The sequence below is a fragment of the Trachurus japonicus genome, chromosome 17, assembly GCF_045865225.1.
Source record: "Trachurus japonicus isolate A0001 chromosome 17, Traja_1.0".
In the NCBI taxonomy this organism is placed as follows: Eukaryota; Metazoa; Chordata; class Actinopteri; order Carangiformes; family Carangidae; genus Trachurus; species Trachurus japonicus.
The window spans coordinates 36,701,548-36,716,723 of NC_140923.1; the positions used below are offsets into that span (position 1 = coordinate 36,701,548).

Here is a 15,176-nt window from a genome sequence, read left to right on the forward strand (position 1 = left end):
GTGAGAACAGGGTCAAAATTTGTACTTACTTATTGTGTGTGATGCTAAAATTACAGAGTTTTACATAGTCGCCTGAGTTTTCTGCTCCTGTCTGTATACAGAAGGTCAAAATGCTCTTTCTATTTCACAGTGTCTTTGTCTAACTTCATTTCCATTTTCACATGTTTACAGTTTATTCACACTGTCTTATTTTTAAATAAATCCAAATCTCTTGAACATGTGCAAACTTGAATTTCTCACACAGATTTAGATTTCAAGGCTTATTGACTTCAAACTTAAGAACTACTTGTAAATCACTAGGCTAAAAGCTTTAAATCTTTTTGACCCAAATTTTAGCCTATAGGTTGTCTTTTTTTTTCTTTTAAATCCCCTTTCCAATCCAAAAACACTAATGCGAAAAATTGTAAGGAACGGATTAAAGTGTGTCGTTTATCTCTTATAAACTCCAAGCTGCAAATGTTAGCGTGTTTAGCCTACAGTAATGGTTGAATTCCAAAGCTACCAAACACATCATTAGTAAATATTATGTTACAGTACATTGTCAGACATTGTGAAAACTCACTAAACAATGAGTTTAGGAAAATAAAAAAATAAAAAATCAACCCTTTTTTTTTTATAGTAAACCTAACATCCAAAACAATCTCCTCTGTTATTTACCACGGCCAATAGCTCTACCGTGCAAAGCACAGCAAGGCAGAACCTGCTTCTTCTTTGTGTGTTTTCGTCTTTGCTTGGGACACGCTACATAACGTGACACATCATATCATATGTAGAATCAGTTGCGGATTTAACACCCTCTCAGTTCTTTCTGCTCTTGAGTTGGCTGAAGACAGTGTGTGTTTTAATTAGCAAGCTAGCCGTAGTTGCTGAAATCTGCTAGTTGCAGTTGTCATTTCAGCTGGCATAATCAGCGGCTGGCTAGAAAGCAAAGGCAGCTTTCGTCTACCTCTGTGTGAAATCACAGGAGACCCGTTCTTGCAGAAATGACCAAGAAATTGATGTGATAAATCTGTCGGCGCCACCACCTCTGCAAACTTACACGTGCTGTGTGAGAATGTAAAGCCTGACAGGGCCGGGCCTTTGTGAACTGTCAGGTCACGAAGATCTTAAAATCTGAACGTGTACAAATACATAAATGTGTTTAAACAGCGTGATGGCAAAGTGTGGAGATGAAGCCTTAGACGCAGTGTTGACAGAGGGCAGTAGTGATCAGAGAAGGATATTGGTTGACAGCAGGGAGATATCAGAGCTGGCAGGACAGAGGAGCACAGAGAATATGGATGAAGCAACAACAAAATGGTTTCGCCTCACCATCACTTTCATCCCCCCTGAGGACGCCTGAGTGAGAATGGCTGAGAAAATACGTGCCTGCCTACTCCAGCAGACACTGTATCATCTACAGAGGAGCATAAACAAAGCTGAATAAACTGTCTTAAGCGCAAGATGTGATTCCTCAGTATTCATCCCCAGATCTGTCTGTTTGCACAGACACACTTTTCTTCCTCTCCCTCGCAGCCAAAAAGCTTCCCTCCCTCTTCACCTCTTACTGTCTCTGGCAATGTGATTTTACATTCACATTTTAAGACACAGAGCTCATTTCACACTATTTCGGTCGGGGCGGGTCAGAAGAAAAGAGGAACATCAGTTAAATGCTTAATGTGAAGAAACTTCTGTCTGTGTTTTTATTGATTTGGAGATCTGAAAAGAAAGAGAATTATGGTTGCTTTGAGCTACATTATTATATTAAGTATTTATTTCATAATGGACTTACTTTATAATGATGTGCAAACTTTTTCAGAATTACTTTTAAAAAGCGTGTATGAGAGTTGGCATTTTCTTTTTTTAATTACACACTGCCATGTTTTGAGATATTTGTGATCAACAATGGAAATACATTTGCGCCTTTAAAGTGACATAATCTTTTCTCCCAAATGTTAATAAAAAGCTTTTTTTTTTTTCCTTGGCTTAAGGACAGCACAATTATCCTTTTATGAAATTGGCTTTAAAAAGGTTTTACAACCCCAAAGGATGTCGATAAAAACGGAGAGGAGCATGTAATCCCTTCAATCATAATTAAAACATGATAATCACCAAATTTAGAGCAACAGAGATTTTACCTGATAGCAATGCTAATCCTTAGATGCATTTGTTTACCTGTCTGCAAATTAAATTACCTGACCCTCGGCTAACTCACCTGATCGGAGTTGTTTGATGCGACCCTGGCTGTTGCCGGGGTCGACAGGGAGAAAGTCTTTGAACCAGGAGATCTCTGGGTCGGGGATGCCGCTGGCAGCGCACAGCATGGTGGCTGTCTTCGTCCGCTCCACCACCTTCAGCTGGGGACCCATGTCAATACTGGGGAAGCCGAATGGCAACAGGTCCTCTGGAAAGACAGAGACAGTATATATATATAAAATTAACAGAAATTTTATTTTTTTTTTGGGGGGGGGGGATCCAGGTGGACAGAAATGAAGAAATGTGTTCAGTAATTGTTGCAACAGCTACACAAATGACTGGTTTATCTTCATGCACTGAGCCAGCCCTACTATGCAGTGAATGCTTCCTTTCCTTCTTCTGGGATGAAACCTAAGACTTACTCACACACAGCGAGCCCCCTTCCCCCCTCCCTCCCAGTTAACATCTGCCGGCTCTTGGGAAGTGGAGATACTGGCGAGGACATTGGAGCCACTATATCCTCCTGCATCAAAGCAGCGTGTCCTTCCTACAGCTAGCTAGTCATTAGGTGATCTTGTAGGCGGCAGGAAACACAGTAAGCTTTTAGTATGTGTGTGACAAGCTGTTTCTACAGGAATATAAACAGACCGCCCAATCAGCAGGAGTTACAGCTGTGAAAAAAATAGAAACCCTTTGATAAATGACTGCATTTATGCATGAATTAGTCCTCAAATACAGTCAGATCTTTATTTATTTTTACAATAATGAACAAAGACTAATTATTTTGATAATCAACACACAAATCATGGTGTGGTCTTTGTCCCAATTGAAAACACTATTGAAAGAAAGCACAGTGTATGATGGGAAAAAAGTAATTGAACTAGTTTGGAGGTTCAGGTTAGAGGTACTGTGACTTACATAAAGAACTGCTGCAGCTCAATAGAGGCTGTGACCATAAACACTGAAGTAAATCGACTACCGAAATGATTTCAGAAAAAAAAAAAAAAGATCCATTTGTTCGAGGAGTCAAGTCAGAGTTCAGACCAGTGGACATACTCACACCAGATTTCCCAAGAATATGTCTGAGCCGAACCAGCTTTGTAGGAGGAATGGGTCCATGATAGTCTGATCAATAGCTTCTGGACGAACATGCTTTTGGTTATTGCTGCCACAGGAGGTTTGATCAGTTATTAAATCCAAGGGTTCACTTGTTTTTTTTCCCCCACCAGCATTGTGTAATATTTAACAACTGTGTTTGATAAAGACACAAACGATTATAATTGTTTGTGCGATATTAGCTGAGGGAAACTGTGTTTGTCTACACTTGGGACTTGGCTGAAAATCAGATCACATTTTATGACTAGGTAATGGAAAAAACCAGGTCAGGCACACACAGACACACATACACACACACACACGTACACACACACCCAAAGTACATTTTTAACCTCAAACCACAGGTGTTTGGTGACAGTGGCAGTGAACTGTGAGTTTTCTTCCATGGCGTGGCTGTGTGTTATGAGCTGGTAATGATTCCTGTCTAATAACTATGCAGAGAGCTACTCAGAAACAGCAGCAGCAATTAGGAGCCGGGATCAAGAGGAGGGGCAGGGCACTGGGGGTAATAAGGACTTGTTAGCAGTAATTGTTAAAATGTACCAACGATTAGAGAGGCCGATCTGGGATGTGTCTGCATGCGTCTGGATATGTCTGATTACGTTGGGGGGCAGTGGATGAGCGCGCGGGTGTGTGTGTGTTGTCCGTGCGTGTTCACACTTGTCTTTGTAGCTATGTTCTTATTAGCATCTTCACAGATTTTCGTGCAATGTGTGGAATAATGCGCCGACACACGTTCAGGCATATCCAGGAAAAACACACACAAACACATTCACATGCACTTTCTCTAGTGAATGGGATTAAGTATCTCGGTGACAACAGTCCAGATGGCCAGACACATAATCAAGCATCCATCAGCCCTCCTGCTTCCTGCTCTCCTTACCCTTTTAACCACTCTATCTCTCTCTACATACACACAGACACCTCCCCCATACCTGGGACTGTAATTATATATTCTACCTTCCAACAGCAGCGAAGCCATTACTAAGATGGCAATTTGCTTGGCTAATAAATCAAACCCGCAGGAGCATCTTGATTGTCAGGCAAAACAGAAGTCATTGAAAGTTTGCATGCTCGAGCCCAGCATCACTGACAAATCTGAAGCCAAACACAGTCCGAGATGCAAACCGTGGCCACGTCAACTGTCTGTGTGTTTTTCCTCCGCTCCTCTCCTCCTCCGAGCCCCCCTGCTACCTAACCACATGACAGACGTGCACCATCTGTTTCCACACGCTCTGCGATGGGGATGAGAGGCTGAGTGGAGATAGGATCTATTGCTCTCTTTCTCTCTTTCCACAGTCATCACCTTTCTGAGAGACCCCGTCAGATAGGAGTGTCAAGCTGCTCCTCGCGGCGCGGCTAAGAGGAGGAAAGAGAGGAGAAATGCCACGAAGGGAAAGAGCATAATAAACACCAGGAAGAGAGTCTGGGGACCGCGGTTAGTCTCAACAGCACGGTTAGGGCTCAGGTGGCGATCAGGCCTCAAAACAGCCTAAGCGGTGGTAGGGGATCACCTTGACCCCACCCCCCTCCCTCCTCCTCCCTCACACCATTCCCGAGCGATCAGTGCTAATGAGCCACTTGAATGGAGGCCAGTGGTACGGCCATTGATGAAACAGAGAGAAAGAGAAAGGAAGGAGGAAGGGGGAGATCGATCGGCAGGTCAGGAGGCGAGCTCCCCCGGGGGGAGGAATATGCTGGGCCTACATCTGCTCCCCTCTGCCCACCCCCAACCCCATTCCTCTCCTGAGAGGGTTCAGATGGTCTTTTTATCACACCGCTGGCTACCGCTACACGGACTCCCCTGGCTGTTACAGTAATTACAGCACGCCACTGCAGCGGGTGCAAGTGTGTGTGTATATGTCCATGTATATAGGTGTATGTATGTGTATGTAGGTGTATGTATGTGTATGTGTAGGTCTGGCTCTGCATTCCAGTCAGGTCTTTATCAATGCTGCAAAAGACAGTGTAGGTGGAACTTGAACTGAATCATTAGGGAGAGGCAGGAGAGAAAAGAATAGATAGATAGATAGATAGATAGATAGATAGATAGATAGATAGATAGATAGATAGATAGATAGATAGATAGATAGATAGATAGATAGATAGATAGATAGATAGATAGATAGATAGATAGATAGATAGATAGATAGATAGATAGATCTGTTCTGCAGATGCACATAAACCTGCAGACAGATTGTGGTGCTGGACAGTGAAGTACAGTTCACTGGAGAGGAGAATATGGGGCTACAGGTATTCAGCCGGGCTTGAGGATGAGTCAGCGGCTGCTTGAAATAGATACTGTAGGCATGGCCTTGATCACACTTTTCACCAAATGAATCATTTATCAAAAACACACACTGCTGTGCAAAAGTAGCGCTTATTTTTCATCTCCTGGTTAAATTGATAAGACAGCCTATGGAAAAATGTGCCATGTGTATACAAACAGTGTGTGTGTGTCAACAGCGTTTGCTGGAACATTGGCAAAGACCAAGCAGCATTGTTCCCTGGAGCTTTGTGTTTATGCGTATTTGTGTGTATCAAGAGGTTGAGCGCGTACATTTTGGCCTGGTTATGTTTGCAGAAGGGCAATCAGGCCTGGTGCCCGAAACCAGTCGGTGGAGCCAACCAGATCTGGGCAAATATACAATTCATGCGTCCGCGTGCACACACACACACACACACACAGACACACACACACACACACACACAGACACGCACACACACACACACACACACACACACACACACAAAGAAGCACACACACAGAGTCAAACACATAATGCATATGATGCAAACAAACAAACAAGAATCCAGGTTTTCTCTCTCTGTCCTTCTCTGTATTTTCCTGTCACACTCACAGTTACTCAAACACAGATGCACTCGCACACACTCGAACACTCCCCTCCACACAGAAAATCATCATTTGTCCTGGTTAAGAAGCAGGTTGCCTATTCATCTTTCAGTTCATTTCAGTGGGGAATGGCCCATGTGCTTGGGACAAGCCTGAATAAAAGGTGATCTCGGGGAGCCTGATTCAGGATTAATCTGCCAGCGCTCAGCAGTCTTCAGAGGCTGTAATGCTTTGACTCCTATAGACTGCAGGAGGGCTGAGGAGGAGCACTTTAAATGCTAATGGACCTTTATGATAATAGATCACAATACAATGCACAATCAGACTTTGTATCATGGATCAATCCCCACCAGCGAGTCCCCCACCATCCTGAGCCTAAACCTGCCTCTCCTCACAGATCCAGCAGCTGGGGACCAAACACACAAAACATAGTAATCCCGCATAAAACACTCTATTACATTAAAACGCGCATGAAGACTGAACTGTAAGAAAAAAAAAAGAAAGGATGGAATAGAAACAGTGAAGATGAGGGGGTATATGTGATGAAAGAGCCGGTTCTCCACTCAAGGAGTATAATCCTCTTGCAGGCTGAGTTGATATTGGCCGGTCTGCCAATGCAGCAGACGCCTGGGGGGAATCACTGATCTGACTCTGTTGTTCATATGAAGGGTGTTTGCCATGGTGGCAGAACATCTCTCCTCCCCTTTCACTCTCTCACTCTCTTCCTCCCTCATTCCTCGCCTCCCTTTCTCCTAAAATGGGACACTGGGAGGTGAGTATAATCAGGATTACTCTGCACAAACCAGCCACATACACATACAGATATGCACAAACGCACATGCACACCCTTAAACGAAGAAATCCTCGTGCCTCGTCACACGCACATGCGCTCGCACACACACACACACACACACACACACACACACACACACACACACACACACACACACACACACACACACACACAGATGCACATACACACTGCTGCAGTGATGAGAATCTCTCGCCCACCAGAGGTTTTTCAAACATGCAGAACTGCAGATATTCGCGTCTCCTGAAGGCAGAACAACACAGCTGCAGTGTCCATAGAAAAGAGCAGTTTGGGTGGAAAGGGGATGGGGTGGGTTTGGAGGTGGGGTGGGGCACCCGAGAGCCTGTAAAAATGCAAAAGGAGGTTTGGAGAGAGTCTGGATAGACAGCGAGGGTCAGGGAGAATAAATGGCAGAGAAAATGAAAGAATGAATAAAACAAGAGAGAAGAAATTAGAAACGGACATTGCTGTGGGCCAGAGAGGAGACTGCCAGAGTCAAAGACAGAAAGATATAGTGAGGAGAGGAAGTAGGAGTAGGTAATGGGATAGGAAGGGTGATATGTGAGGATGATGGTGAAGGCACACACACACACAAAAAAAGGAAAGATCTCACTGGCCATAACCTGCCACAACTCCATCCATTAGGCAGCCTATAGAGCAGCAGCCCGTATCCTGTGGCCAACCACAAGCCCCTCACACTGTACTACATTGCTATTAGCGTCGGTCAACCATTATACGAAATGATGAGATGGAACACATCAGGGGATGAAAAGGCTTTTCAGTGGAGGGGTTTGGTCAGTAATGGAAAGCCTCCTTTCTGCTTCAGAGGTTGCAGGACCTTTTCTTCGCTGATCCCTGTTTTGAAAAGACTGACCAGACACAATTTGTGGAGAGGTTTGTGCATATAACAGCATTTTTGGATGACACAGTGTTTTGTATTGTACTGTATATCACTAAGCCTATGGTGGATTGCACGGAGAATACTGTCCAAAAGAGGCATGTCAACACAAAAGGTATTTTATTAAAACTTAACTACAGTAAAATCATACAAAAAAGAACAGTCTTGCCTGCAATGGTTTAAGGGATATTAAAGATGGCAAAATCTGATGGTTGCAAATCCATACAGTGCAAACACACAGTACACTTCAGTGGGAAAAGATATTTCAGGATGCACTGCCTCTGTCTGCAGACTGCCTGTGCATCCTTATCCAGTGTCTGAAACATTAAACCATTACAGCTAGTAATGCTCTGAATGTGGCTGATTCTTTGGGTCAGATATTGCTGTCGTTCCTGACAGCCCAATAATCTGTTTACTGCACAGACTACATCAACTGATTAGGAGGAATCAAACACAGCTGATTCTATTGTCACAGAGGGGACGGGGGCGTCACGGTACACAGATCTCAGTAGGAGAAAAGTTTACACAAACAGGAACAGACACACACAGCCGCACACACTGAGAGGCTCGCCCTCGAGGTGTAGTTTATGTGGTAATGTGCTTTAGATTGGGGCTGTGTGTGCAGAGATGATGGGCCGGGTAACAGATGGACAGGAGTCTATTCCCTGGGCTACCAGCCTTCTGCTTACCACACAGCCCTGCCAACTCCACAATCCTCATCCATCTCCCGCACTTCTACACCCCCTCCGCCACTCCTCCGACATCCCATTTCATCTCTATTGTTTCACGCCATCCTGTTGTGTTACTCAACTTACCCCCACTGCCTCACCGTCCATCATACCCCTTCTCACCTCTCCTCGACCTTTTCCTCTCTCTCTGCTTTCTCCTCCTCAGTTTCCCCTTGCAGAAAGCGGTTGTGTGCCAAACCCAGGCCTAATCCCCTGATTTTTCTTCATGTAGTATCAGCCCAAACAGCCATCCCTCTATTTCTTCATCCTTTCCTGCTGTGCTGGGCGAATGGCCAGTGCTCAGATCCCAGGCTCGCAGCCACACGCTGCAACTTTAGTTGATAGCATGTCGGAGCACCACATTAGATACGTTTCCCTCCACGGAGACAGTGTACATTAGATTAACACCCGCACTCTGGCCAGGAAGTGCAGTGATTACAGAAAGCTGGGTGGCTGAAATACCCGTTAGCTAGCGTTGCTTGCTAGCCCTCTCTGTGGCCAGATCACGCTCTGTTGCACTCGGAGGGACTATAAAAAGAACAGTTCGCTGCAGCCTGCTGTGGCGGCTGGGTGTGGCACGGCTCTATTGTCACATCTACAACTGACAGCCCAGGGAACCGAAGACGACGTCTGAAGCCAGGTGAGCGTGCACGTGAAAAGAAAAGGCCACTCAAGTGGAAGAGGATGGAGATGGGGTGTGTGTATGTGTGTGTATGTGTGTGTGTGTGATTTTGTGCCTCACCTCTGATAATGGCCAGCTTTGCAGTGACAGACACCTCTCCTTCACTGTTGCGCGCCACACACTCGTAGACGTTCTCATCTCGTGGTGCTCTGAGTGGTTGGATCCTCAGCACTGCACCTGCACCCTCGTCAAACTCTATGGTCTGGACAGCCACAGAAGCGCAGGAATAGACACAATCAGTCACAGCACAGTAAACACATGGATCACTCATACAACAGTAAACTATAAAGCTCCATGTCAGTTTTGTTGCCATCATATAAATACATTTATAATTATAGTAAAATCCATTATTGACCTCTTTAAGGAAATTGCTTTTTTCACATGATCTCCTCGACGGAAATGTTAGAGGTCAGGCACAGATACTGAGCATGTACCTGTACACGCGATCCTGAGGCTGGCAGGAAGTCAGTGTCTTTCACAAAGACACTTCAGCACCGTAGAAACTTACCCACATTGGGAGTTGGATCTGGATCATCTGGTTGAAATGCAGTATCTCTATGTGTTAAGTCACATTACTGCATAAGTATACAGTCAGGCTTCTACTGAGCAGTGGGAATTAACAACTCTGTGCAAGAGCCTGCTTGAAAGCATTTAACTTTCTGACAATTCATTCAATAGTAGAGAGTAAGTCACAATGCAATGATACTTTTCATGTGTATAATTAAAAGTTTTTGAAAAATGGAGTGAAATGCTTTCACCTTGAGTGATTACACTTAATAGTGATAAAATCTTGAAATGTGTGTTGTTCTCAAATATATACAGTATATAAATTTGTGGAAAATACAGTTATTCACATTCTTGCTGAGAACTGATCTTTCATATCCCCATATGGAATAGCTGAAATTTGAAAAACATCCACTCCAGCATTTTAAAATATTATTAATTATTATATTAATTATTATTAATATCATTTGAGGATTTTAATTTATCATTAATAACAATAATTATAATTAATACATTAGTAGAATGTTACATTTCATTCCCCTAATGCATGGTGTAGATACGTTTGTTTACTTTGGACAGAAACAGGCTGTTTCCCCTTTATGCTAAACTAAGATTGTGGATTTAGTTCCATTCAATCTACAGACATGACAGTGGTATCAATCTTCTCAGCTAATTTTCCAACATATTCTGTAAAATTCAAATGTTTAAATATTATTTAAGAAACAAGATTATAACATATACAGATTTTTAGTATTAATACTAAACACAGTGTCTAATTTAGCATGTTTAAATAAATACATAATACACAATATAATAATTACAATATAGAGAAATACGGTACGTATATTAATATATCTGTATAATGCATATAGATATGTATACCCATTAATGCAGACATGCTAGTACAGTATGAGTTGACCATTGTGCACTGTGACAACCACCTCGATACGCTGGGAGTTGACCTTCTTGCCCTTCTTGTTCCAGTACACGGCAGGCTTGGGACTTCCGGCGGCCTGGCACACAAATGATGCCACGCCCCCTGATACTCCGATCTGGTCGGTGGGAATCTTGGTGAACCTTGGCGGAACTGAGAGCCAGAGGGACGGGGGAGAGAGGGGGAGGGACGGAGAAGAAAAATGGGGGGGGAAAAAATCAAAACGCAAGCATGAAAACGGATACCCTTACACCCAGTGGAACATCAAACGGACTCCATAAGCAGCAACAACCCCCCTGCTGACCACACCCCATTTCACTGTCAGTGACTGGTCAGGCTGACTTGTGTTCTGATGGCTGCATGTTGTGCTTACTTCCTGGGTATCATCTAGAGGACATGCTGAAGGACTTCCTGTGGGTCATAAATAAAAGATGGGGTTGGGCTTCAGAGGAACATCTCCCTCCCTCTCTCTCTCTCTCTCTCTCTCTCACTCTCTCTCTGTCCATCTCTCTCTCTTTCTCTCTTCCTCCAGGGCAGGCTACCCTTGTAGCTACTGCATACAGCACAGACTGTCATGACACATGAGTGTTTCACAGGTAGGAGAAGTGTTGGCTGCAAATTCACAGCATATAATTGGTTTAAATGTATTAATACCGGAGGTGTCATTTTCAGCCTGCACATTCTAACACCTATCGAGAACTTGCACTTGCAGATTCTGGTGATCTTTGTATTCAATACAATGGATGTGAGAAGACAAGAATACGACTGGGAAAATAATAATATGAAAATATTACACAGTGCAGCTATAGACATGGATAATGCGATGTGGTATAGTGTGTGTAATAGAACTTAGTTGTCAGTCAATTTCATTCACATTGAAATGATGAAATGATGACCACAGTACTGATGGTACCTTCCACAGATATCGCAGTGAATATAGATAGTGAATTACTTATTGCACTTGTTTAGTTCAATTGCTGTCACATGATGTAATGGTTCATGTTATAGTCATTACTGGAGGGGTTTAAGGTGATCTGAAAAGAGATGAGTTATAGAGTCTGATGGGCTCCATGAAGAAAGGATCAATTGCGGGGAGGGTGAGGGAATGATTCTCGTGCTGTCAGCTCTGATGTATTTCAAGGGGTTGTCCATGATGCTGAGAGCTTTCTGCAGCATCCTCATCTCAGACATATTCACTTGAGTCTCTGGTTTGACTCCCAGGGCAGAACCAGCCTCTGTGTTAAGTCTCTTGGCATCAGCTGCTTTCACCACAATGGTGCTTTCATAACAATGTGTTAATTCCCATCTTGAACAATGTGAGCTACAGTACAGCTCTGAGTGGTCGTGATGCAGGGTGCCCTCTGTAAGAAAATAGCAAACTCTTGATATTGAGCAGTACTGAACCTATATTTTTCACAGTGGCTGAGTCAGATCAATCAAACAACTTCATGCACCCACCCTTGCTGTCTGTGGCCTGTTGCCATGGCACCCGGCTTAACTCCTCCTCAGCTACAGAATCACTGCTATCCATCAGGGTGAAGTCAGGATGACCCTTACCATGGCAACCTGGATCCCTCCTCCCACTTCCCCTATGTCTGGGTGAGTGAGGTCCTGCTGTGTTGATTCACTTCTGCTCAGAAGACAGAACATAAACTAAAAAGAAGCCCAAAACGCAAGACCAAAAAGAAAAAGAAAAAAAATTCACTGGTAGATGCCTGTTAAAGCATCTTCCCGCCAACAGCCACACAGAGCACGTTCCATATTCACTACCATGCCTTAAGAGTAACTGGAATGACACCGTGCCAAAAGACTGCTCCTGTGGCTGCTGTACTGTAGTGCTGCTCTTAAAGACCCCTCTGAATGTCAGACACAAGGTAGTTTCATTTTATGCTTGTCATAATCCTCAAAAGGAAGAAGCAAAAAGCTGGTACAGTATAGTCAATCAGAACAAATTTATGCCCACCATTTCAGGCCTGAAGAGCAGCATATTTCCTGCCAGCTGGACTCTTAGAAAGGCATGCAGACTATTGAGCAAATAGCCCTTTCCCCTACAGTGACAATATAAGAATGTGAACAAATCAAAAATCAAAAAAAAAAAAAAAGTCATGGCAGAAAACTGTCTTCTCCTGGCTATGGGATTATGAATGAATTTCATGTGCTTCTTAGTGCTTGAACATGGGTTTCAGTGGCTTTATGTTGAGACTAAAATGTTTTCTGTGGTCTCTTATGCGCTTCAGCACCAATCCTCGTGCAAAACTGACCCCACTGGCACTGTTACCACTTAAGCCTCTTCTGAAAGCCAGGGAAAAGCCCTGCAAGGCACTGACTCTGGACTCGGGATTTTCACTGAACAGGAACTTGTTATGACTGGAAGGCTCTCGAAAGCTGCTGGGAAATGAAGGACTAATGAGGAGAGCTGTCTCTTTAACAGTAGGTTTCATCCTGCTGCACTGGACCAGGCAGGTCTACCACTGATCCACCACTGGTCTTTTTTTTTTAATGAAACACTTCTGTAACCTGTAATCATCTGAATGACTGACTGCTGCTGTGCTCAGATACGACAAGGACCAGCAGGTGGAGTGTAATAATGGAGCTACCATGCCATGTGATGGAGAAGTTGGAAGTTTGAAGATTATTTCAGGTCAGACTAACGAAATACAAGTTTAATTGATCATTTTAAAGAAGTTCTTTTTGGGAAATTAGTGTATCTGTTGATGAAAAAGTCGCATAATATTCTGCCTTAAAAGACTTTACTTTGGGCAAAGGTATTAAGTGCAACCAGCTGTGGTCTGACAAGCCTTTAAGCCACTTTTAATAATGCATCTCTTCCTGTTTGTGTGTCTTTGCTGTCAAATCTGTTTACGTCTCACAGCCAAATGTGTGCAACAAAAAGAAATCTGTTATACAAAGATAATGAGACAGTGAGGGTGTGCTGTGTAGTTGCAGAAAGAAAAAATGGTATTGTGAAGATGATTTATGGGCCCATCTCGTACAAGTATGTGAAATCTGGACAGCTAAGCAACTTAACTTCATGTGCAAGAGTCTGCCATTGTTTGTGTTTGAACATAGAGTGTATCCTTATTTAAGGATAATTTGCAGACTGTTACGTATATCGCCCCAATATAACCAAATTATTCATCTCTTTTTTTTGCCTCCGCTAAAAGGGGATTTAAAAGCAATTTGCCAAAACAGGCTCTGACACTAGGCATTTGTTGAAGAAAGAACATTTGATTTCTTGTTAATGGATCCTCACTGTGAGTTTAGTCTTTACTTTATTCAGTGCAAATTAATGAGAATCTAGCATCGGTCAAAAAGACTATCTACAGAGGTCAGCGATTAATATTGAGTTAAATATGAAGCAGTTTTTTTTTAAACAAAATGATGTGCAGATAATTCTTTACAAATACAGTATATAATGCTGCGATACCTCTCTGTCTCCTGTGTGTGACTTTCAGTTCACTTCATTTCAATACAACAGTCAGGCACAGGTGTGTGTCTATACACACCTGCTGCAACCCAGAGTGTACCGATTTGTTTTGTGCAAAAAAATCATTAAGCTCCTTAGCTTTGCGGGAGAAGCAGTGAAGGATATGGTTAAGATCTGAAAAAAAAAAATCTAAATGACACATACTATTACGGAAAAAATTACCATAATGTATTCATCTTGGGTGAAGGAAAATTTGGATTCTAAGTATCACATTTCAGCTGATTTTTTTCTTAGCAAAGCACAAAGTTCCTTGCTGCCAATTAGTAGTTTTTTTAAAATTATTATTAGATCTGAAAGCTCCCTTGTGCTAACTCTACTTTACAAGTTCTGGAATATTGTAAAGAAGAAGACTCAGTTTAACATTTTTATTTTTTTAAAATCTGTTTATCTTTTCTAAAGGAAAGGCACTGTCTGTTCTATCTGCATGGATACACTGTGCACTGTGGGTGGTCCAGATGCAGAGATAGTCAATCCCACAACATTTTAACTGAAAGTTGTTGTGTAATTCTACCTCTTCACTGAAAATAAAAATGTTTCAAACGTGACGTCAGTCTTCTCAAAGGCCTAAAATTGGTTACATAAATGGAGAATGAAAAATACATTAGACAATTCCCATTTCAAGCAGTGAGAAGTGCTATCTCCATCTTTAGCCTCGATCAGCTTTCAAAAATATATTCAGAAGTGACAGCTGAGTGTATTGGACCATGTGTGTGTGCGTGGGTGTCTCCGAGCATTTTTTGTGGACCGCTGAGGCAGGAAATCTGTGGAAATGTTGTTATCAAGGAGATGATGAGAAACATGCTGATGGGACCTCCTGGCTTATCAAAACACATTAACAATGCTACAGTCCAGGGCGGATGTAGTGACGAGCCAGGGTTCACTCTCACACACACTCACACTCACCGACATGCATTCACACTTTTGTACATCACATTTACTGCTGACAATAAACCAGCTGTCATCCAACTGAGAGGGAGAGAAACGGGT

General features: G+C 42.9%; 1 protein-coding gene across 5 annotated transcripts in view; it reads right to left on the minus strand.

The window, feature by feature from the left end:
* LOC146971318 (receptor-type tyrosine-protein phosphatase S-like) overlaps positions 1 to 15,176 on the minus strand; it is a 69,616-nt gene that overhangs the window by 40,280 nt on the left and 14,160 nt on the right. For 3 of the 5 annotated variants that reach the window (XM_085805849.1, XM_085805850.1, XM_085805847.1), the window contains exons 3-5: positions 10,710 to 10,855; positions 9,325 to 9,466; positions 2,195 to 2,383 (exon numbers count right to left, since the gene is read on the minus strand). In XM_085805849.1, the coding sequence (XP_085661975.1) occupies positions 2,195 to 2,383; positions 9,325 to 9,466; positions 10,710 to 10,855 (477 nt within the window). Of the gene's footprint in view, positions 1 to 2,194; positions 2,384 to 9,324; positions 9,467 to 10,706; positions 10,856 to 15,176 lie in introns of all 5 variants that reach the window. The other 2 variants (XM_085805848.1, XM_085805846.1) reach the window with 1 other exon arrangement.